Source organism: Nyctibius grandis, chromosome 4 (assembly GCF_013368605.1).
Source record: "Nyctibius grandis isolate bNycGra1 chromosome 4, bNycGra1.pri, whole genome shotgun sequence".
Lineage (NCBI taxonomy): Eukaryota > Metazoa > Chordata > Aves > Nyctibiiformes > Nyctibiidae > Nyctibius > Nyctibius grandis.
Genome location: NC_090661.1, coordinates 89,116,516 through 89,141,637, shown reverse-complemented (window position 1 = coordinate 89,141,637; position 25,122 = coordinate 89,116,516). Strand labels below are relative to the sequence as shown.

At 49.0% G+C, this 25,122-nt stretch overlaps 1 protein-coding gene across 1 annotated transcript in view; it reads right to left on the bottom strand.

Moving 5' to 3' along the window:
- The window catches only part of HPSE2 (heparanase 2 (inactive)), a 110,550-nt gene that overhangs the window by 25,272 nt on the left and 60,156 nt on the right, over positions 1–25,122 (bottom strand). Inside the window, exons 4-6 of the mRNA XM_068399415.1 lie at positions 12,039–12,212; positions 11,292–11,463; positions 1,971–2,018 (exon numbers count right to left, since the gene is read on the bottom strand). Coding sequence (XP_068255516.1) covers positions 1,971–2,018; positions 11,292–11,463; positions 12,039–12,212 — 394 coding nt within the window. The remainder of the gene's footprint in view (positions 1–1,970; positions 2,019–11,291; positions 11,464–12,038; positions 12,213–25,122) is intronic.

The window sequence follows — 25,122 nt, the reverse complement described above, 5'->3', positions numbered from 1 at the left end:
GCAAGCAGAGTCCCAGCTCTGCCAACCCTCGCGGGGAGCTGCACCAGCCCTCCCGCTCGCAGGCTGCTGCTTCAGCCCGGCCGCTCAGCACCGGAGCTGCTGAGTGCTTTGCACTGATCCTATAAGAAGAGGTTTCAAAGCAGCCGTGCGGGCAGATTCCCTGCACACCAGGATGAAACTCCACATCTGAAGCCTGGAATTTTGTTCCTTCAACTCCTCCAAGGGCTTGGCCCAGTGACCAAGCCCCGTTGCAGAAAGCGAATTCCTGGACTAAGTAAATGTGATCAGCACATCGTGTAATCATGAAAAGCAAACTCCCAGCTGAGACATAGATCATCATCGCACAGCATGAGCCTGTAAGTAACACAAATCCCACTCCAAATGCTCTGCTACCCCACTGTCCCCATTGCACCAACCTGCTGCTGCCTGGCAGGGAAGCCCCAGGAGCCAAACACCCAAGCAAGCAACACCGCGGCACAGCGATGCAAGCTAAGCTCTCTGAGGAACAGGACTTGCTGGATGTGGGTGCTATAAACCACTCTGAAATGCCAACAGTTGCTTCTGCAGGAGGCTCCAAGGTTAACACACCAACACAGAGACCCTGGGCACACTTGCAAGAAAATCTCACGTCTTAAAACCCACCAAGTTCTTTTTAAGAGCAGGTCTCCTGTGGGCTTTACAAGAGATGGGATTTACAAACCATGCTGCTACACTTCAGCAAAGAAACCTGAGCATGACCATGGGGTCATGAAGGGTCACTGCAGAGGACCAGTCTGGGGAATAAGCCCTGTGGGCAGCACACACGAGCCCACCTTGGACCTGAGACCTTGGCTCCCGTGCTCAAGGCCAATGCCCCACATGGGAAGTTTAAGCCTGTGTCAGAGCAAATCCACTTTTTCTGGGAACGGGGGGGTCTCACCATGGTTTTTGCTCCAGTGAAGGTCTGTCTCTGAAATGTGTCCTTCTGTGGCAGCAGAGAGTCTTGCCTGCCCCACAAACCCTTTTTCTATCAACTCTGGCAGTCACTGCTGTGGTTGCACACTGCCTCACCTTTGCACTGGCATTTGCGCTCCCACTGCAGAGGGTCACAGCTTGCTGGGGAGCCCACCTCTGGCTACAGTGTGCAAATTGGGGCAGTTGGAAATAAGAGGAGGAGAAAGATGTTTATGGATTTTCCCCCAAATAAGACAACCTTTCCCTCCACTTGGTGCTTGTGACAGTGCTACAGCTCAGAGCTTGCTTTGCCTCTTCTGAACTGCAGCACATGTTCATGTGTAGGAACCAGGGGAAATCAGGTATGAGCATATCTCTGGCAACCCCACTGTGGCCTGGATCTTGGATGTTCACCTCCTTTCCATCAACTTCTGCTTCTGGGGCCCATCTGCAGTGCAGGACAGCGGCGTGTCTACGGACATTCAAGACCCTTACAAAACGGAGTGGGGAATGGGGCATTACACATTTACCATTGGACTAAGCTGCCTCTCCCTCCTCTGGGCCAAACCAGCTTAGCTTCAAGCCAGTGGTTGTGGGGAGACAGTGATCGGGGTGAAAGGAAAAGGGCTTTCAGTTAGTCCAATACGTCTGTCACACGTGGCTTTTGCTTCGCTGTCGTCCCCACCCCGGCCACCACTGGAGCTGCCTGTCCTCCCAGCTGCCTCTGGGGACCCAGCGGTCCAGTGCAGACTTTGTTTCCAGCAATCAGGCAGGCCAGGCATGCACGCAGTGGTATTTTTAGCCTCCGTCTCAGCTGCAGTGGTAAAGGTTAATACATCCCCTCCTGTATTTGTTCAAGAGGCTCCAGAGGGAGGGACAGAGCATCCTCCACCTATTTAAATGCAGCAGGAGGACAGAGGAGGTGGCTGTCACATGTCTGCCCCCTTTCGCACCCAGACAGCACATCAGCTCTGCTCCCAGCATCGTCTGATTACTGCAATTAGTGTTGGAAAGTAGAAGAAATGGTGAATACCTACTGTTGCCAGGTAACAGCATTCACCGTGCTGCCAGCCACTTTCATGAACCTATAGGAAACAGAGGAAGAAACCATATAAGCCCAACATTGTCACAGGGGAAGTCCTAAAGCAACCGATGCCCATCCTACATGACAGGATATCAAAGGCTGTCACTGCACTCACAGACCCTTTCTAATGAAACCTTTGCATCTTTAAATGGAAAGAATAAATTATACTTAATACAAATGCTTGTAGCAAGCACGGCTAAGAATAATGGAGTGAAACCCAACCGGCAGCAGAGCTCTGATCATCATTTTGGGGCAGGCAGGGAGAGCTTTTGGAGCACAACAGCATTTCAGGAACAAGATCTTGGGGTATGTACATAGTTCTATGACTGCAACAACCCTCAACAGCAATTAAAGAAAGTTTTAAATGGCTGTCTTAAAAGGAGACACTTCTTCACCCAACATGTATTTAAACTGAGGAACTCCTTCCCTGGACTCAAGCAAGGACTGGGAAAATGGAAGAAAAAAACAGCAAAGCTCTTGGATGCACAGATGCCACCTCCCACTCAGGAAGCCCCTGAGCATTGGAGGGTGGGAGGAAAGGCTGGACAAATACTGCTATTGCTTCTATTTTTTTTGATGCTCTTCCTTGGGCACTGGCGGTTAGCAAACTGATGGGATTCTGACCTGGGTGCAATTTTACTCTGTCCCATTCCTATTCCGAATCACAGCACTTCCGTGCACAAGTGAGTTATGTGTATGTATTAGTCTCCTGGATGGCTTATGACCCAACTATCTTAAAGACAATACACCTCTTCCAGACAGCTCCTATTTGAGTCAGACTTGAGGCTACACAGGTGTATCTGCTTATGCTGCTGATGCCAAGACCAAAGCAATTCCTAATCTTGTATGTGACCACCACAGCAGCAGCCGCTGGCACAGGCTTGCTGCCATCCAAGACAGCCCCTCCCTGGCTCCCCAGTCCAGCAATCCAAACTCCGCCTTGGAAAGCTGCAGCTCCCAGAAGGAAACCCAAGCAGTTACTCTGTTCTTACGCTTAGGAGCAGAGATATGAAAACACACAAAGGCACATACCAACGGGACAGGAACACTTTTCTGTTCAGTAGTGTAACGTGCGCTGCGTAGCTCATGCATTTTGGAAGTGATAATGTATGCATGTGACAGGAGACACTGGCTTGAGCAAGTGAACGTGATGAGAAAGAAACCGATGCTGTATTGTCTCGAGTTGCTCTTCGATGCGTGGGGATGCTGGGAACACAACAGGGATCACACAGCTGTCCTGACTCCACCGGGACACAGGGACGAGGGGTGCTGGGTCCTGCCACCCCAACTCCCCCAGGACAGCCCCATGACCGAGGGTGGGGAAGGAAAGGGAAGGTTTGTGAGGAGAGATGAGACCTTTTATCAAACCATTTGTCATGGCAGGGAAGAGATGCAAGCTTTCCAGCACACGAGCCTCTAATCACGTCTGAAACAAGAGCAGCAAACTTCAGGCTAAATATAGCTCGGAAACAATCATTCTAACTTTAAATTAGCGATGATGGTCAATTATAGACTGGGACAAAAGGGCAGCTGGACCCTGTGAAGCATAAGAAGACACTGGCAAAGGCAGCGGTAATAAATCTCTGCAGACAGAGAGGGAAGAGATACAATTAGAAATGGAAAAACAATAACATGCTGTAAAACCCCGCAGCACTGACGCATCCCTGATTCCGCTGCCTAGCAGTGCTGTGAGCTTCAGTTCCCAGGCTCGCCTTTCAGAGATGCTTTTACATCTCTCCTGAGGGTCGGGCCCGCGAGGCCCATACCGGGGCAGCGGTTTGGGGATGGTTCCTCCCCAGCTGAGCAGGGCGAGGAGACCAGCGGGTCCAGCCGTGGGTGCAGCCAGAGGGAGAGGTGAGAGCTCCCCGCAACTCACGTGGGTCATCTGGCAAAAAGGGAATTTTTGCAAATATTGTTCTACAAAATGAAGTGTGTGGAAATATGCCAAAAGGATCAAAAAACCTGACTCCAGGTTTTAAATGCTCAGTACAGGGACTGCTGCCTAAAATGTAATTCATGAAGTGTACAAGAGTGAACTAATGAACTCTAAACTGAAATTATGAACACAATCTATATTGGGTTTGAAGATCGATATATTGCTGTCGGGTTTAAGGATTAGCCCAGCTTGCTTTATAACCTCAAATTCTTTATGCTCTGGCTGCAAAACAAACCACCCTGGACTTCACTAAATCACCTTTTCATGCTCAGCTCGGCACTCTTCGCTCGCAGTCCAAAACCATGAGCAGACCGAGCTCGGAGGAATGAGTTTTCCTCGCCATAACTCCACAGTGCCTACAGCCCTGCTGCAAATGCACCCGCTGCAGCAGACTTTGAGCAGGGACTGAAAAGCAAAGCAAACCCTCAGTACAACCTCCAGCATCCCTAGTGCAGCAGAAGCAGGACATCTGTCTGTTCCATCTCCCGTGTCTCTGGGAAGCTAATTGACCTGTTGTTAAAAAGCTCCTGAGAAAATGTTGTCCTAGGACACAGGCATCACTCAGGCAGCGCGGTACAGACCAAAAGCAGGACCAAAAAGGCCCTGGCTTGCTTAGTGTTCCTCTTCTGTCTCCATAAAAGTGAAATAAATCGGTTAGTTCTGGTCATTTTCAAATTTGACCATAAAAGATGCACATCTAGCTCAAATTTTGCTTTCCATGTCTGTTTTTCTTTATTTTTTTTCTTTCTTTTTCCTTTTATTGAGATTTTTGCAGGGTGAAGTTCAAAAGTTCCTAGTAAAACTTCAAGTCCTGCCTTAATGGCAGAGTTGTGCCTGGAGCACCCCCGATGATCTTGGGCAATGGTCTCCACCCTCCAAAGGGAACCCAGAGCAGCTCAACAGCCAACAAGTGGTACTGCACGAGCAAGAGATGAAAGCCCAGGGCAGGTGGAGACGCAGTGATGCACAGGTATCCAAATAGCCTCGGCTTAGGAATACAGATGTTACTAATCCCTTTATTCCTGTAGCACCTGTGCTGCTCAAACCACAGATTTTGAGATAAGTGAAGATCCATACGGTCCAAATGACCAGCGCTGGCACATTTTTCTCTGGGATTTCCTGGCCTGCATGATGTCCATGTGTGCAGCGTGGCGCAGGCAGAGCAGACCAGACACTTCCGGGAGGGCTCAGATCCCTGCACATGTGCTGTGCAGATGGGCTGGGCTGGCGCAGTAAATCTGCTGTTTTCCTGCACGTTGGCCTTTCTCTGTGAGCACCAATCGACGGCGCAGCACATTTGCAGTAAATCCCCCCACCCAGGAGCAGTGGGACAAGCTCAGCCCGCACTGTGCAGGCAATGAGGGCAACTACTGTAGCCATGCCCCGTAATTCAGAGGGGTGGCAGCCCCAGGGCATGCCTATGCGGTATCCCTGGCTGGACTTCCACATATCAGAAACCTGGGCAAATGTAAAAGTCATCAAAACCTGCTGGGGTAGCATGTCTAGGTGGGAAAACAGAACATGTCAGAGGCCAGTGAAGGAACAGGAGCTTCGGGTACAGAGTTTGTGATACTGAGGATTAGACAAAGTCACTGAGCTCAGATATGTCCATGTCCTTACCCTTGCAGCTGGCCATGTGCCAGCACACCATGCCAGCACTACTGCTTGTGGGGCCTGTATTGAGCTAGAACTGAGGCTCTAGATTGCTTTTAAATAAGCACTGAGAAAAATGTAATTTAACATTGATCAGTTACCCAAACAGTTCACAGCTCTGTCTCAGAAATGGTAATACTGGCATAACATGGGACAGCACCTCACAGGTCAGAAACAAGCTGTGGGAGAGTGGGACAGGAGGGCTGCAACACCACAAGATGGTACTGACGCCACAACTCTATATTGTGAAACCGTGGCTCAAGTCTGACCTTTCCCAGAGCATCTCCCGTAGCCACATCTCCCAGGACTGCAACTTTCACTCAAGTATGGGCACATCCCTGAAATCGATCTCCTGTCCTGATTTAATACTTGCCAGTCATAGAGCACCTACTGCAACCTTAAGCAAATTGCTTCCATGGTTAATTAGCCTCCAAGTATGTTATTTCTCATCTGAATGTGTCTGGCTTCAGCTTCCAGCCACTGGAACTTCCTAGGCTTATTCCTGATACATTAAAAACCCATCTGCATTTGGAAATCTCTTTCCCATGCAGGTAATTGCAGATTGTCATCCTTTAAATAACAATAATAAAAAAAGTGATCCTGTAACAAAGAATGCAGCTGCACAAGGAGGCAAGTTACCATCACAGAGGCTCCCAGGTGGTTTAGCATCATCGACTGACTCCTGGGTGCTGGACTTCGCAAACATGGGTTATTTCATCTGTTACTCCCTGCAGTACTACAAAAGCAAACTGACCCCCCCCCAAGCCCCAAATGTAGGAGCAACACTGGCCTGCCTGTGGTGCCATGGCGAATCCCTAGGGCTGGGTGGCAGACCTCTGCCCCTTGAGCCAACAATGATGGGTAGAAATAGCTTCATCTTGAGTCTGAATTGGTTGGTGAGGGGGACTAAGGCACAGGCTTCACTTCCTAACTTATTCAGGTTCCAGTAACACAATCAAATACCTGCAGCAGCAGAGACAGGTACCAGACCCAACTCGTGCCACCTTCTGCAAAGACTTTGACCTGCAGTGCCGGATTTCAGACAGGGATTTCACTCTGCGGAGCAGAGCCTGCTGGTGACTACGTATAAATCTGCTGCTATATTGTATTCTCTCTCTGCTCAGCATCACCTTTCTTCAACCAACCTGATCTACGGTAGGGATGCACAAGCCTTCCAGCAAAGAGGGCTTTATGTCCCAGACTGCCCCACACAGCCTTGGTAATCTGCACTCCAGGGACTCTGGAGATTGCATTTGGACCATGATGTTGCATTACCACTGATGCTTTTTCCCCACCATTGATTTGCCCAGTCCTTTTCTGAACACACACCTCTGGCCTCCTCAATACCCTATGACAATGACTTCTACAATGCCATCATGTACCATTCCTCCTTCTTTCCAAAGCTTCCTTCCAAACTACTTTCTGCACTGTGGAAAAAACACCCCATTCACAGGCTCATGGGCCTCAATAACATTCCCTCTGAGCTGTCTGTCTTCTGACCTGAAGAGGCATAGCCTATCTAACCTCTTCTCAGGTGAAGACATCACATACCTCCACACATCCTTGGTTCCTCTCCCTATAACCCTCCTGGTTCTATTATATCTTTTCTGAGATGAAATGACTAAGATTGTAGATAGCAATCAGGGTGAAGGTACACTGTTTACTTATGCAGTGGCATAATCTCATCTATGTCTTTTCTCACCCATTTTGTTCTTCCTATACAGGTGACTGTGATTTTGGCATTCCAGCCATACAGATCAAGTTTCAGCAACAACAACTATCTTAACCCTTTCCTCCTGAAAGAGCAATAGCTAAATCCTTTGCTTATATCACAGATCCTTGACCCTGTTACACAACCAACTGCAAAATGCCTCATCACATCCTTCACACCTCATTTCGATGTATTTATGAATGGATTCACTCATAAGTTCAATGCTATCAGAGCTTGAGTTCATGCTGCAGTGACCTCCTCCTCCCTTTGTATCATTAGTTTAATGCTGCTTGTCTTATGGCTTGATTTTTTGCACAAAACTCTTGCTCTGGACCTATTCAGTGTCCTGGTACAGCCTGTGCCACCAGCCTTGTGGTAGCTTGCATAAAGCTGAAGCTTCTGGCTCTGCTGACTGAGACACACTCGCCTCTGCAGCATCACTGAAGACCAATACAGGAAGGATGTAGATTTTAAAGTAAGTCAAACAGCCAAAACAGAGCTTCTAAAAAATGCAGTGCTGACAAGTCCCCTGTGTCAAACAGGGCAGAAGTCCTTGTCAGCAAGAGGGCAGGACAAATACCTACATTTCTTCCTGAAACCGACCCAGAGTCCTTCCCTCTGCCGGGTACCACCTACTCCAGGCTCTCCTTGTTTCTCTTCTCTCTTTCTAGCATGGACACAAGTGCCTGCCAGCCCTGATCCTCTTGGCACTGCAGCTCCTGCCATGGTGGAGGTAACATCTCAACGCTTGTGGGTGTCCAGTGGCAAAAACTAGGCTACACCAGCTGAGGAACAACAGGTCATGAGAGCCCCCAGCCAAATATGCGCAGACATGCCGGTCTAAGTTTTGTACCAAATGCTCTGAGCTTTAACATGTGTTAGTATCTCTTCTTCCTAATACCTTTCCCCTGCATTTCTTCTCTTCCATCACAGAATGTGTGATGCAGTCACGCATTAACCTTTGTGTCTGATTCCTGATCTGCTGTTAAAATCTATGTTAATTCCTTAGAATCTCACAATTTGTTCCCCAGACAAATTCTGAGCAGTTCTGAGATTCCTGTACCCACAGACGCAGTAGGTAGCTAACGTGGTCTGCTCTCCAACAGCTCAGGCTGCATGAATGGTCTAATTAACACCTCATCAAACTCAACTGTTGGTTGTGTCTGGAGAAATTCCCTCTTGCACCTGTGCATTCACAAGACACCATTTCTAGCCTCCCGCACAGCAAGCCCCAGCCATCGGAGCAATGCTCCATCACTGCAGAGCCTGTCCTTACATCAGCAGTAGTGGTTTGTGTCCAGTCTCCAGGACTTGCCAGAGTGACACTGATACGCTCCGTGGCTGCACTGAGCCATTGCACTGCGCAGGGTGGTGCAAGAGCTCAGGAGCAATAACTCAGCATTGAAGGCTGTGCAAAGCCCATGCTGCTGCGTTTCAGGCAGGGCTCTCCTCCCTTCACCATACCCTACCTCCATCATCAGAAAGTGCATAGGTTTCACCCAGCACAGCTCAATGTCACCTGCCTAAGGACAGCCAATGCAGTGGGACAACATGCACACACTCCTACATGCCGCAATCCTTCAGGCACCTGATCTATGCTCATCATCTAGCTTGTCTAGCAGACCCCAGAGAAAGGTGGCACCCCAGGAGGTGTTCAGTCCCACCCTGTCCTGAGCAACAGGCCCTAGGACTGGGTTAGAATGGCCCTGGAGGTGTCCATCTCCCACCATCTTCCCATCTGGTTGACTTCTATCATTCTTCACATTTTTAAAATACAAGCAAAACTTTGTAGGTTTCACATCATCAGGACTATTAACTGCACACACTTTATTTGCTCTGGAGCTTTCATCCTACTATAAGCACTACATAGACCGCTCATGGTGGTTTAGCAAGGCAGACAGCAGACTTGCCACCTGAGAGCACCTTCCTAAATTCCTCCTCCTCTCTCCTGCTTGCTGACTGTGTGGTGCTCATTCAGGATCCCCAGAGGCATGTCCTGGCTCTGACAGCCCCAGGCACATGCTGAGCCACATCCCATCGACAGTTCTTCGATGCTCCTGCAGAAGGCAGAGCTCTCGGTAGCACTAATCCAGAGTACTGAAGAGACCTCAGGGAGCTGCTGGGAATAAAGCTCATGCTGTCAAGCAGCTTAGGCACTGGGGTTTATTTGTTTGTCCTTTTGCAACTCCATTTCCAAGTGAGCGTTTAGCCCTTTGTCTTTGTGTAATCAGACTTGTTCCTCCTCCTTATGCCCTGCCTGGTAATAACGGGGTCTTTGTGTGGAAAGACAAACAGCTCTTGTCTCACAAGACCCCATGGGCTGTAAGGCCATGCAGGCACGTGCCACTCGCCACTCGCTGCAGACACCAGGGTTTGGAGTGCAGGACACAAGGTTTCTCCATGGGAGAGAGAAATCACTTTGAGCGCCTGTGGACCAGCATCACCCTGGCAGGCAGGGACGGCAGCAGAGAAACAGCATATAGCTTGGAGAGCAGCCATGCTCGTTACAGATCTTTCAGACCAATGTGGGCGTCTGAAGAGCCCCTACCATCTTGTCACCAGGGCTGCTCAAACCCTAGCTCTTACCTTCCTTCCCTTTCATTCGAGATGGTGTTTCTGCCATCCCCTCCATCAGATTGTATGCTACAGCGTTGCTCCCGGGGTTGCCGTCAGTCTGAGCGCGGCTCCAGTAACACAGAGCTGCTGGACCACCCTGGCCGTGAGACTCAGCTCTTCCGACCCCTCTTCCCTGGGACCCGGCTGCAGCGCACGAAGGGCAAATGCAGCAGTAGGACTTCCCTTTCTCTAAGAGCTTCTTGGCTCTCATCTCTGTTGTTTTTCTTACTCAGCCCACTCCTCCTGGCGCTAATAGATTTCCTGCTGATCAAGGCTACTACAACATTTTGTAACTCCCCCCACGCCGTACCGAACGCCGGGGCTCTGGCGAGCGATGAGCCCATCGGCATCAGTGGCAGCTGTGGTGTGGACGAGGGGTCTGCTCCCCCACTTGCGTCAGCAGGAGGGACACTGGCGTCGCAGCTGGTTCCACCAGCTTTATGGTCTCTTTGTGCTGCTGCAGTAGAGCTGAGAATCTGGCCCCAGCTCCCTCCCCGCCTCGCCGGGGACTGCATCAGTGTGCTGTTTATTGTTTCTGCCAGATCATTCATGCAGATGTTAATGAATGCTAGACCCAGCTTTGCTCCCAGCAGAGTCCCTTCCACACCTCCCCCTGCCCAGCCCTCTGCACTGGAGTTTTTGTTTACAGTCCTGCAGGGAATTTCCCCTCTGCTGCACTGTCTTCGAGCAGCACAGTCCCAATTCCTGCTGCCAGCAGGCTCCCACACCTCCCCAGTTCCTGTAGCTGTCCAATGTCACCTCCAGGTGTCTGCGTCCCTCACTGTCACCATTCCTTCTCCACCTCTGGCCTCCCCAAACTAGAAACATGCCAATTCTCCTAGGAGGGAGCAGGGGGCTTGGCCAGTGAAGAAAGTCGCTACAGGTTCTTCCACCGCAGAGATGAAGAAAGCAGATGGAGAAGAAGCCAGCAAAGGGGAAGAGCAAAGCAATTTGTCCAGGAGGACTCTGAGACAACGTCTACACTGGTAAGTGGTGCCAGGACCCATCCCCCTGGCCCTTCAGCCCACAGGCATGCAGCAGCCTGCATCCAAACCACTGCGTTATCTTCATATCCCAATAACGTGGGCACCTCAGTCTGCCCATAATTGGGAAATGCTGGGAATACTTGGGAGAGTGTTAATCAGCCCAGCCCAAAATCCCACCAGGGACGTCTGCAGAAGTTTAGCAGCACAGACGACCGTGTCTGCAAGCCCCTGGTACTGTGGTGGCTGAGCTGCACAGAGCCTCACTGTCCTGGCAGCTGTTGGACATCTAGTAGAGCAAGTCTACCTACTGCAAAGGGCATCAGTCTCAGGAGGGGTTTCTGATCTCTTCTTGATCAAAGCAACATCACTTACCCTTCCAGGAGAGCGATGACATTCTTTCTGGGCCTCCCAATGTTTGGCCCATAGAGGTTTGCTCTGGAATAAGTGCGGATAAGCTGCAGCAGGCTTCTCAGCTGGATGTAGTCCTTCCCCAGCTGGCTGCCGTTCACCGAGCGGCCGATCAGGGTCCGATAGTTATTGGGCTCTGGGAAAATAAAAATAGACAAGAAAGACTTGCCAGCTCTGCTCCTTCATCCGCGCTTCCGGAGAGAGACATGCAGCTCACATGCTGTCGCACAGCTTGAGCTCCGCAAAGCTGCCTGCCTGCTCTGCGGAGCAGCAGAAGGAGCCTCTGAGGAGTGGATCAGGGCCATCGCTCGCTCTCCTGTGCCAGCATCTCCTCCCGCGTCCCTTTTGCTGAGTGCTGGGTGAAGGACCTGCACCTTGGTGTCGTGCTCCTGTCTCTGTAGGGTCCCCCACTTCCCTACCGTGCAAGCCCATACAGCTGCTGGTCTGCCCACCCCAGGACCGGCTGTATCTAGCAGCCAGGGCAGAAGCATTTCATGTGTTTAATACCAACTGATGGAAACACCCAGCTAAGGTGCAAACACATGCCAGGTCTGTCTTAGAGATGGTGCTGCCTTATAGCAGGGGCCTTTAAATCCCTCTGAGGTTACATTGGCAAAACATCCTGGGAATTGCAAGTACTGTCTTCCAAAAGGGAATACCTTTCTGCTACAGCGAGCTCTGTTTCTGCGGCTCTCCTGTTCCCACACTCACCATTGCCCAGCTCCCAGGAGATGTTGTACTTCTTGCTGGCACTGTACTTCAGCAGGCTGAGAGCATTGGAGCTGTTCCAGGAGTTGTTGGGGTTTCGGCGCAAAGCATTCAGTGCAAAGATCAGGTGAAGGCCAGAGCAGTCAGCAAAGTTATAGAGTTTGTCTAGAGACCTGGCTGGGAAGAAACAAAAACCAGTTTGTAATTCAAACGAAAGCTAGTTCCAGGGAGGTTCAAATGATCCTGCTGTCCATCAGACCTTGCCTTCTGTGTAGGATGAGCCGGGGTCAAATCCCATCCCCATGACATCTGTAACAGCAGAAATGCACCTGACCTTTGAAACTAGGATAGGATTCCAGGTGTGGGCTCATCTCCTTCCAGCATTAAACTTGGATGCCCTCCACCACTGTGTCAGAGCTAGGGGCCATGTTACCAGAGACAAGTGACTTTATAACATCTCTTTTCATCTGCTCTTGGCAAGGAAAGTTCAGCCTTTCCTGTGCTTGTCTGGCCTTGCACCTCTTTCAGAGTAGATCCTTGCAGTGCCTGGGGAGCAGAGGAAGAAATCACCACCCCAGGGCTGCCAGCTCATGGCCACCTCTCCTGCATGCCACCACAGCTTGGTCTCCGCTCCCCCAGCCCCCTGTGCAGTAACCAAGCCCCAGCAATAGTCAAGTAGAGCCTCCAAGGTGTGCACCACGCACCTGGCTATCCTCTGCTCTGCACACAAAGAGAGGAGCTTCATGCCACCTCTAGAGCTTGGGGTGACGGGAGGTCTCCCTGCCTGGTGACAGCCTGGCCAAGCCCTGCTGCTGGGGTGGCCCTCCTGAGGTGCTGGGGTCTTTGTGAGATTCATGTCCTACCTGCTGGCCCCAAAGCTCCCCAGCTGGCATCTCCTTTGCCATACTGTGGCCTTGATGAGCCATGGGGCACCAGCCAGCAGCAGAAGTAGAGACCAGAGACAGAGCTGACCCACTATTCAGGGAGGAGTGACATTAGCAATCAGTGACTTCAATCTTCCCTCAAAACTCAAAAGCAATCAAATGCCTGATGAAGCTAACGCCAGCGTTAGCAGGACACGAACTCAAGTGACAGCAGGAGGAGATTTGGTTAGAGAGTAATTAGATAACTGTGGTGTTTTCAATCATCCCTGCCTGTTGAACTGCATCCCAGGACACTCGGCGAGCTTCCTGAAGCAGCCTTGGAGATGCAACCACTTAACTGTGAGGAGCCACCGGGGATGGGGAGGTTCCAGGGGGCTGGAGAGGGCAGACGGAGGGCTCCGCTTCCAGAAGAGGGGAAGGAGGCGCTGGGGAATTACAGAGTAGGCAGACTGGCTTCAGGTCCCAGAAAAATACTTGGACAAATAATCAAGCTGCTTGTCAGCACTTACAAAATATAAGGAGATGATCAACAGCCACAGGAATGTGTCAAGAACAAATCACACTGAAGCAATCTACTGACAGGAGAGCAGGGCTTGCGGGCAGCAAAGCAGCCATTTAGGTCTTATACCTTGATGGTTTTGAAGGCTTTTGACACGACTGCACACAATGTTCTCTCTGACAAATGAGGTAACCCTGATCTAGACTGAACCGCAGTGAGAAATACACACACCGAGAGCAGCTACCAGTAATTTGCTGTTAAACTGAAAGGTCCAGGCAGCTTGCTCTGGGTCCCTTTACACATTTCCAATAAAGAGGGGTATAAAGGAGAGGAGGATACACATATCAGACATGTCGTGGCACTAAGGTGCTAGCATTCACCACCACGGCCAAGGGAGCTGAAGGGGATGGAGAGGAGGCGACGGCATGCTCAGAGAATTGCTCTAAGCCCAGGGGCGATGCTCCAAGGCTCCCCATGCTCACACTGCTGGACCAGGGTGCAAGTGAGATGGTGACAGCCGGGAGCTGCTCGCTCCAGTCGGGATAAGCTGCTCACAGCCTGTACGTCTGCATTTATTCTGTCGCCTTTCCTGGTCACCGAAAGCCTCGGTGAATGCACAGCCAGCTCTGAGGTCTGAGAAGAATAAACATATTTTAAAAGCAATGTTTTAAGGAGGGTTAAGGAAATAAGCTAACTGAATAGTTAACGTTTAGCAGAACACAGCAAAGTCATGGAAAGGAAAAGAAAGGAAAAATGTGGAAAAGAAATTCCTAATCCCTTTCACAACCTTTTTCTAAACGCTACTGGTTGTTGGAGTGAAAAGTAGATGAATTAGATTAATCTAATGTATTCATCCCACTGGTTCACGCACATTAGCTGTTTTTCTGGATGTTTAGTGAATTAGAGACAGATACAGTTACTTAATACTCATTTACTTGAGACCTCCTGGCAAAAAGCTGCACTTGAAATGAGACTCCTATAAAGAGGATAAGATAGACACCTAAATGGCAACATGAAGATAGCAAAAAGGTGTTACCTGCAGTTCCCCTGCTAGAAATGAAACCTTTTCACTGGTGCAAAATGGTTGTAGTTCTTAAGTACTACAGAAGGGGATTTGGTTCATATTTAGAAGCCTCTGCAGAGGACTGGGAATTGATTTTCCATGCATCCACCGGAGGAAACAAGCCGCCTGTTTATCCCAGTGCAGAGCCTGCCACTGTGAAATTATATTTTCCCCAAGACACTTATTTTGTTTCTGTGCGCCTGGACACAGAGATGCCACGTGTATTTCATGTTCTGCCATGACTTTCCGAGCTGGAAACCTCGGTGATCTGGGGAGAGACCTAGGAGAAATGCACAGATGTCTGGGGGTTTCCAGTGGTCTCCCAGCACACAAACTGACCTGAAGACGGCAACAAGGCCGCAAAGAGCAGAAAACTGCTAATAAACCTATCATCTCTGCATCAAACCAGATTGTTAATACGGGCACTCTTGGTATCAAGAGTATCCGGTATCAGGTACGTTTATCTCCTTTATCCTTGGCACCTCTTTCAGCATTCAGGTGTGAATTTGGAAGCACCAGACTCTCCAGTGAATCTAGCAGAGACTTGGTGACCAGTTTGCACAAGATGCCCAACTGTTAGGGGTTAAAGGGCATGTCTGACCCCTCCTGAGGTGACTGCCTTAAACTGGACATCTCTCTGGCAGACAGCTGCAGTTAGATGAAAACAGTACTGTCATGAGTGGCTAAAGCACAAAAAGAAGCATATTTAGAAGACCTCGAATGATGTCCAGCCCTCTATAAGCATAAACAGGGCCAAAAGAGAATGCTATAAATATTTTACTGCCATGACTAGGGATGGCCACATTGCTTCTGAGTAATGAGAACATGAAGAATCGCAGTATTATTAACAGCTGGCTAAAACTCACTTTGAATCCTGGATAATTGCACTGTTTTTTCTTCATCAAACACAGAAAATCTTCCAGGAATTTAACCTTTTCCCAGCTAACAGATCATTAGTCAAGGCTTTCACAAAGCATTTCAATAGAAAAAGCCATTGTCGTACCAGAATGAATCTTAATAGAGCAGAACTGGATTTATAAGATGTTCTCCCTGCCCCTTCTCCCCCTCTGCCCGGTGCAGAGATGCACATGGCTCAGCGCTCACATCCCACTGAGCTCAGGGAGAAGGAATAAAGCAAAAAAAAGATGAAAAAAAGAGAAAAACCAAAAAGTTCAAGAATGCTGAAAGTCAGCTTCTGCTGCTTACTAATGCTCACGTAGTTGGCTCGAGGCTAACCAAGGCAGCAAAGCTACGTGCTCTGTTCCCTCGCACCCAGCAGCAGTGCTTGCTGGCAGGTTTCAGCGGGGATGGGCGCCTGCCTCGGTGGGTTTGGGACTAACAGCAGCCAGTAGGCAGAGACAGAGGCCCCACAGCCCTGGCACAAAAAAGAAATCAGAAGATATTTGGTCTTTCTCATCCCTTTACGTCCTTGATTGCAGAGGCTTGGACGCATCTGGGAAGTGAATACCACCCGACAATGCACGGCTGGGTGGCCGCCAGTGAAGATCTGCTCGCAACCCTGCCCTCAGCTGAAGCTCTGAACAGGAATTAAAGATTTTGATTGCTTGCATGGATCTCTCACCCTGCACAGAGGGAGACAAACAATTTCAAAATGCAGGAGAAGGTGTCTGTGAGGCCACAAATGGTGGAGGGGCTCATGAGACAAGTGCGTCCTTTGGGATTCTTTCCCATTTTTCTCTTTTTCATATGAGGCTAAATTTTGAAGTTCTCTGAAAGATGGATGGCACTTAACTCTGTGGCATACCAACACAAAATCTGAGGCACGTTAAAATGTCTCTGGCAATTTAAAATAATTGGAAAGTCTTTCCAGTTGTAGTTACTGAATTGAACATTATACTAGAGACTTTATAAAGAACATAGTATTGACTGCCATTTGTTAAGAGGGACAGTTCAATAATTCTGGGTTTGAAAGTCTTCCACATCTTTTATTCTGCTTCAGGAATTTTGCTTTGGCAGGGTTTAGCACGAAGAGTGGAAATTCATGTGCACCCTGAGACAGAGGCTGAGATCAGCCCGTGGGCTGAGGGGCGGTGGGGCATGGCACAGCGTGCCGGGGGGCTTTCGTAACTCTGGGAAGTCAACCAGAAGGACAGGAAAGAAGAGCCTGTTCTCCCTCTATCCGCACCGTTAACCACGTTGGTCTTTTGCACATACAGCATGTGCCAGCGCTGGGGAGGACAGGGCGAGAGCTGAGCACGGAGCGGGCAGCACGCACCGCACTCCCCAAATCCGCAGGTTAGCTGAGAGACCAAGCAAACGCACAACAGATGAACCCTTCTGTTGAGAAAGCAAAGAAATGCAGTTCTAAAAATAACGATTTCAACTAATCATGGGTATTGCTTGACTCTGCATTCCCCATAAATTCTGAGTGATGCCCGGACCGTCCCTGCAAACAGCTCCTGGTGCCAGCACCAAAGCCAGCAGCATCTCCTGCCCCTCGAGCACCCCACAGGAGACAGATAGCGGAGGGAATGGGTTGGGAAAGACCTGGCAAAGAGAAGCCCAAAGAGAGCTTTACAAGGAGGAGGCAGAAAGGCTGGTACAGAGTGTTCAGACAAGAGATGAGTAAGATGGTTGGAGAGAGCAATGAATGGAAAAAAAGAAAGGTATTCCCACTTATAGAAGAACAAGTGGGTACATGGAAAATTTATTTACAAACAAATTGCCACCATAGTCAGCTGAATTCCATTTGCACTGGCTCCCTTGGGCTGAAAATCCTTATAAAACCACATGTGTGGCAAGGACTTAATGTTTTCTTAGCAAATAAATATGAATCAGAAGATATGCAACAGGCAACCAGAGTAACTCCAGACCCATGAAACAGGTCTGCAAAACTGGCTTGAAATCTTGCCACGGATTCCATCCCCAGTCACGGTAGGGTTTCAGACAGGGAAACCAGAACCCCTCATCCACAATGTGCACAGTTAGAGCACCAAAGCGTAGCCTTCACCATCACTGCAAGTTCAGAGGAAAAGCAACATCCCACAATGTCCGTATGCACTACAACATCCAGCTTGATCCACTGGATCATGGGAAGATTTTCCTATTCTAGCTGCATGCTAAGCCATTCCTTCAAAGTTGCTGCTTAAAGAGAATTTTAAAGATTTCAAGGCTACCAAGAAACACACACAGTTGCTGGAAATTGCATTCTAATGATGACCATCCCAGCTGGGAAGCTGTTTGGTTTTAATTCAGCCTTCTGAAACATTTTGCTATGCAGTAAAACCACACCGTATAAAGATACTGAAGAATTCCCAGGCAAAATTACTGGCAGGAGGGGAAAATTTGCTTGCCTCAGACACAAGTTTCACCTGAAATGCTCCCTCTACCTGGTCAGGCTCCGGATTTCCCCCAAAGAGGATGGAGGTGTGCAGAGCCGTCCCTCACTCTCATTTACCTCCCAGGCTTCCTTATTGCTCTACGGGGGAGCAAAGGCTGGGGGTGAGATGCACTCAAGAAGCTGAAGGTGCAGGCAAGGCAAGGTGCAGCGTTGGAGGTCTGCTCTGAGTGACAAGAAGTGCTTTGGCAGAGCCTAACAGTGCTATAGAAAAGGGATCTAGTTTAATCCCATCTGAAGAATACCTGAAAGTTGGAGGAACTGGCTTTAATACTGCCAGCCAGTAAAGAAATGCTGCACACTGTGTGTTAATGAGAACCTGGATTTTATATCCAGCTGGATGACAGATGGGGGATCTGGGGCTGTTCCCCCTGGAGTATCGAGGGGGCCTTGTTCCAAGGGAATTGTTGTCATCATCCTGGTCTTTAAGCAGCTGAACATCGACCCTCAATATTCATTCAAGTCTTTAACTAGATTTTTCATTTCATTGCCAACGCAGAGGTGATTACGCTGACCACGTGAGCTAGGTTTAGTCCTTAACACCACCATACAGAAATAGCAGTCTGGGGGCTTGGCGTCAATCTCTCGCCAATAAGGAGCTTGGCCGGCAGCCATGGATTGTGGGCTGAGTTCCCAGCTGGCATATAACTTGGAAGACAACCACGAGGTCTGGGTTCAATATCCAATTGCTAAGGAGTCTGGCTGACAGCCTCATTTTGTGGAATGAATCCCAAATTAATATAATGCTTTTGATACCAGACAAGGGGCATGGCCTGCTTCCAGATGCTGTAAGGGCTCAGATAAAAGCCTTAGGCATTGGGTTCAGTGTGTAAATGGTATCGAGGTCAGATAACAGTCAGGATTGGGCTTAATCCTCAGATGGTGAGAAAAAGGAATGAGCCCTGAGCTTTGCCTTCATGTTAAAAAAAAAAAAAAAAAGAGCTCAAACGAGGAGAATAGCTCTGTTTTCAATCCTTCGTGGTAAAGAGCTCACAGGACAGTAATGGTTTCTAGGAACAAGTGTAAATTGACATGGAGCTTCAGAATAGATATGGGATCTGGGTTCAATCTCCAAATGCTGTAAAGCTCAGATAATGGCCAGAGGGGCAACTTCCAAACCCTATGTTCGAGCCTGGTGCCTGGAAAGGAACCAAGATCGCATTACAACTAAGAAAGCTGATTTCTTTTGCTGCATAACTTAAGATATTTTCCCTTTTTGATTGGGATGAATCCAGCATCTTCTAAAGTTTCAGAGGGAAATGGAGGTGGGCAGGGAGAGGACTACAGGTTTGAGCCGAGCAGAAGAACAAAGCAGGAGAAAATAAGACTCTGAGCACCACCTGCTCTTGCGCACCTTGTTGGCCACCCCAGATCACTGGGCTTGAGCCATGGAAACTGCTCCAGAGAAAACACGGGTGCAGCTCATCAGCATCCTCACTGCTCTGCAGCTCCTGCACTGCTGGGTGTCCTCGGGGCCTGTGCAGGAGGCAGCTCATCCCACCAAGAGACTTTGTATAAAGGAATGCAAATAAGATGTGTATAAAATATTCAAATACTACTTTGAGAGGGCATTTGAAGTTGGTCTGTTCCATAGGAAACCCTTCCTGGGCATGGTTTTATTGAAAGCAATATTGTTCCTGTGAAAAGTTTCAAATTTGATAAATTGGCGCTATCTCCCTTCCCTTGAGGAAATCCTTTAAAATTTAATTGTGGGCCATAGGGCTCTCAGCTTTAGCTCCAAAGCCCGAATAGGACGGATCACAGAGGACAGGGCCTGATCTCTGTGAGCACTGCTATAACAAGCTGTGGTTTATAAATCAGCCAGACTTTTGAGCAGCAACTGCAGACTTGGGGTAAAGCCCCCCAAAACACCCTCTCATGGCAGCAACTACCCATTCGTAATGACCAGGGGTGCTGAAGACAACCCCCGTCAGCACCGTCCCCTGTACAGGTGGTGGGCACAGCCCAGCATTTTGCTCCTTACCCTGTGCAAAGCTATGACGCTGGGGACAGGTTACAGCCCGTGCTATCAAGCCGCCTTCCTCCAGGTTTGACCTACACACGTGGAGGGAGCGAACCCGCTGGGCTGCAGATACGACCCAGCTCTGGTGCCAGACGTTTGCTGACAGAATGACTGTTTTATATGGCTATAAGAGCAGCTATAAGTGCAGCTGTCTGAAAAGCAGCAAAATCTATGACGTGTGTTTCTAAAGCCAATGACAGCTGGCAGCGCTGCGCTGCAGCTCATTCCTTCTTTTACACAGTTTAGCTAAAACACTTCTCCGCGATCACCCTAATTTATCAACAAACAGCAGTTTCTGGAACAATTTAAAAGCATTCCCAAATAGGCAAGAAGTGGTCAGCTCTTCAAGCACTCAGCAATCTGCGAGCTCCCAAATAGGCAGGCGGCTGGAGATGGACGGGGATGGCTGGTGGGAGGACCAAATGCCCTCCCCAGCAGCCTCACGGGGAGGACAGGGCTGTGGATCACATCGGGGTTGGGGACTTTGAGGGCGGGGTACCTGGGCAGCTGCAGAGCATTACCCACAGGTGGGGGGCCTGGTGATTTATATGGTTTGAAGCTGGCTTGAGGCGCAAACACAAGTGATTTCTGTGCTGCCAGGGAGGAGAGGTGACTTGGTCCCTGCACGGTGCTGCTCTCCAGCCAAGGAAGCCATGTGGAGGGACATCTTGTGCAACCAATTCTCACCTCCCAGGCGTGGGAAACCCCATGCAGCCCAAACCCACACAGGTGTGCACAAGATAATGCTGTAGCTTGCTATACGGCTGTACACTGTAACACGAGGAAGGGCAAGAAGACACAAGGGCAGGTATGATGCCTGTCCCCATGCTCACCACCTCCTGCCAGCTGCGGGGCAGTGCCTGTGGGGCAGACAACAGCAGCCATCACAAGGACCCACTCTCCTGTGCATCACTTGCTGCCCAGGCAAGCTGCATCCACATCATTCTTCCAAGACGCCACAGTTGCAAGACAGAGGTTTTCTTTAAAAGTGCTTTTTCTCGACAGCACGTGAAGTGCTAACACTGCAGCAAGAGGATGGATGTTTTCAGCGCTTTCCTGCAAAAAGTGAGCTGGGCAGCATGGGCTGAGCAACACCACATGCACATGCTGTGTGGCTAAACTGGAATGAAAGGTGTGCAGGTGTGAAGCACGTTTTTAACATGTTCATTTAATCCCAGTAAAATACTTAACCGAGGTAAACTGTGCATCCAATTCACCCGTTCCCTTCAGCCTGCCTGACAGCTCCCATACTCCATTTTTGCTGCCTGAACAGCCGTCATGTGGCAGACGCACGGCTTGATGTAGAAAAGCCTCGGGCAGGGATGCGGGCCAGACCCACCCAACAGCATCTCCTCTGGAGCCACAGAAGGCGCAGCACCTTGTGTCGGACCTCTCTACCTCCCACCCCGCGGGTCTCCTGATGCTCCGGAGGAGAGTGACACTGATCAGTCATGCTAGGAAGCTGAAATACCACATCGGGAACAAATTCAAACTGAGGACTTCAGCGCTGCCAAACCCCAACATTCAAAAATCATGAGTCAAGCTCCCAGAAATCATGGGACTGGCTCAAGAAACCTGGTTTTAACATAATTTTCATTGCCTGCTGTTTTCAAAAATTTTGGGTGCCTTTATAGGATATTTTTAAGCTCTTCTACTACCAGGAGAGCTAAAATCTGGCTTGTTTTCATTTTTCCTTTTAATGGCACTTGACGTGCAGCAAAACAACTGTTTTATTTTACAAGTTGTTTGGGTTGGCCTCGCTTCCCCGTGGGTGGGGGCTGCGGCCGGCGGCCATGGATGGCAGGGACACGCCTGATGCCCCTCGCCGGTGGGTGCTGCGACAGACGTGCTCTGCCGTTAAGCAAGGATCTGCCCATCTCCTCTTGCAACCCCTAGGCTATTTGGGGGGTAAACCCAGAATCCACAAAAATCAGGTGCTTCATTTTATGGGTCTGAGTCAAAGTTTCCTATCATGTGAGGAGCCGCAGCCATGATGTGCCGCTGAAAACCGCTGATCCCAGTCCCAGCCCATCCTCTCCTGCCTGCTGACCCCATTCTCACCATCGGCTGTCCCTGGCTGTTCCCGCTCGGCGCAGCAGCTGATTTCCCTGGGAGGAAGAGGGAGTGACTGGGGCTCTTCGCACACTTTGTGCACTGGGCATCTGGTATTTTTCAAAACTCTAAAACATTTTAACTGAAAACTGTCCTGAAAAAAAAACAACAAAAAACTCAACCAAAAAACAACGCATAAAACCGGAAATGTTTCAATCTGAAATCCTTAATTAAAACCACACTCTTTAGTACATAAAGAAGGAAGTTAAAAAAGAAATGTACTTTTGCACATTACAGACAGCATTATAATAAACAGAAAGCACTGCCAAGAAAGAGGCATTTTCAAGGCTAAAGTAGATGCCTCCAGCTGCACTCAAATAATGTCAGAGGGCTTGTCCACATTGCTGAGTGTCATTGTATTTGAACGCGATAGCGAAAGACCAAGCTAGGCGGATGAGGAAGACAGCAATTATTGGCGCAGACCGCTAGCGCTGCAGCAAGGACCATAACCCGCTGGGGTCTGTGAACTCCTCCGACTTCCCACAGATCCCAGACCCTCGTCTTAATCTGTAAAATATTTGAAGGAACTGGCCCTGGCTCTTCCTGCTCCTCTGGGCTCGCAGATACAGCTCAGCTGGAGGGACCCGATTTGGCAGGAGCTCCTCCCAGCTATTCTTTGGAGGAATCTTGTACCAAAGCACACAGGGTGGAGCCTGAACCTGATTTTGGAGGCACAGACAAATGGCCAGAAAAGGCCAGCATCATTAGCCTGACGTCCCACACCGCACAGCCCGGGACATACACAAGGAGTTCAGGAGTCAAATCCCGTCCCTCAGCAGGACAGATCAGATCTTTTGTAAAGGTATCCACCGCCGGCTTAAAATTTGCTGCAAGTATGGACATCAGCCTATCCCCACGTAAAACACTGCAGTTATTTAATGTCCGTGGTTAAAACAGGCACCTGGCTTCTAGTCCAAACTTACCCGTTTTGGCCTTCTGGTGACTGGATCTTGCTATACCCCTGCATGCTAGGCTTTTGTTTCTTCTGGATAGCTCAAGATTAGATCAAGCCTCCTCTAAATGTACTTTCATTAAGCAGTGTTTGCTGCAGGTCTTTAGTAACTTCAGAGTAATGCAAGTTCTTCCAAGCTTCCAATCAATTCTGCAGCTCTTTACTGTCCTACAAGTCTTACCAAGCTATTATCAACACACCGCTGCTGCGCGTGACATTTAGGATCTCACAAAACGATACTGATGTGCTGAAGGAGGATAGGTCTGCTCAGAGTCCTGCTCCTTTGCACTAGTCACAGAGCTGTGCTTGAGTGCCCAGGACTACCCAGGCAAGATGGGTCTTCTGCAGAGAGAGGATGCTGGAAAAAGCATTTGGGAGAAGATGGTTGGTACCTCTCCAACCTGCTGAGAAGACTGGAAACTAGGTCTGAAGGGAGCCACTCACAAAAGCTAGTGGGTGCCCTAAAACCAACTGAAGACTTGCGACAGGGCTAAAGGAAAGGGAAATTGCAGTGGGCTCAGAGGAAAAACTCTGAGTGAGATTAACAGGGCAGCCTTCTGACCATGTTATATGTCTGCACATAAATGCCAGGAGAGCAGGGAATAAACAAGATGACTTTAAAGCCCTCATATACAACTACAGCATTTAGCCTCACACATGCTTCATGGAAAGACATCATTGAAGGGGCATACTTATATGAGATGTAACTTGTTTAGGAAACAGGAAGGGGGTTTTTTGTATGAATAGTACTTCGGGGTTCAAGAAGAGGTGAGAAACAGACTCTCTGCATGTTCCCAGGGACAGAGAAAGAGACAAGAAGCACAGGAGATGTCCCACAGATTAATCAGAAAGAGGACACAGACGAGGCCTTTTTAAGCATCTGACTGCAGCAACCAAACAATTGGAGTTGGTAGGAACAGGCAATTTTAATTACCCTGGCATCTGCTAAAGATGGAGCAGGGCAGGTCCCAGATACACCAAGCTGCTGGAATGCGTGGGGAAAAGTTGCTCTGGAGAAGGGAAAGTAGTAGGGGAGGGGATGTTTATTACTTGGATATTACTGATACAGAAAGTTGATTAGTAGTCCAAAACTGGAAGTAAATTTGAGTGCAAGTGGTTACAAAACCATCAAGTTCAGCAATTTAAGGCAGTGAAGGAACAAGAACAACAGATTAAAGATAATGTATTTCAAAAAAAGCAAATTTGAACAAATTCAGGGCACAGGTCAAGAGGATCTCTGGGGAAGGGAGTTTAAGACAGCATTTCCCAACCAGTGAGACATGGAGAGGCAACAGCTGTGCTGTGGGTCCAGGGGAGAGAGCAGCAGAAAGAACAGCAGGAAAATACCCTGCAAATACATACAAATAAGAGGAAGAAAGAGGAAAATATCAATCTCTAACTCAGTGCAAAAGAGTAAACAATGTATTGACAAAGAGACAGCTCTTTGCTTTAGTTTTCACAGAAAAAAATAGCTCTGACATGGCTGTTAATTACATTAAATTTAAGTGTGAAACAGAAGCAGACCTGAAGAGGAAAGGAACAGATGAAAGACCACTTAGGAAACCTAAATCACAAAAGTGCTCAGTTATCACTATTAAATCTGTGTCAGATCGTTTTGTCAAATACTGAAGATTCACATGTATTCAATAAATACTTTTTCTGCATTTTCACCCATAATTTTGCCATTATCAGCATGTCCTCTTGCAATAATGCTGCACTTTGCTGAAATGGTTTTACTGGAAATGGTGTACTGGAAGGGTACTTACTGCTCTGCTCCCCTGAACACAGACGCATCCCTGATACCCTCAGCTTCCCCTCACTGCTTGCCAGCGTTTCAGGGGGATGCACCTCCTCCAGCTTTACTGCAATGGAGAGATCATCATCTGAACTACTTTTCTTTATCCTTTTAAGGTGAGCAGGGAAGAAGAGGCATGACTCCTTGTGAAGCAAGCACCCAAAGTAGTTCAGGTGAACTCTATAGGAGCTCTATATCTCTTTATCTTCCTCGAGAACAACCCAAAGCCAGCCCAGCCCTGGAGATCAACACTGCTGATATATGACTTGGATGGGATGGACGTTACATTTCACAACAGTTACTCTGCAGCCACTGCTGCCAGCACAACTCCTCCACATAGTTAGCACATCCTCAGTCGCTGTGGAGATGGAGAGGGGTGCTCGCACAGCCTGCCAGGACAG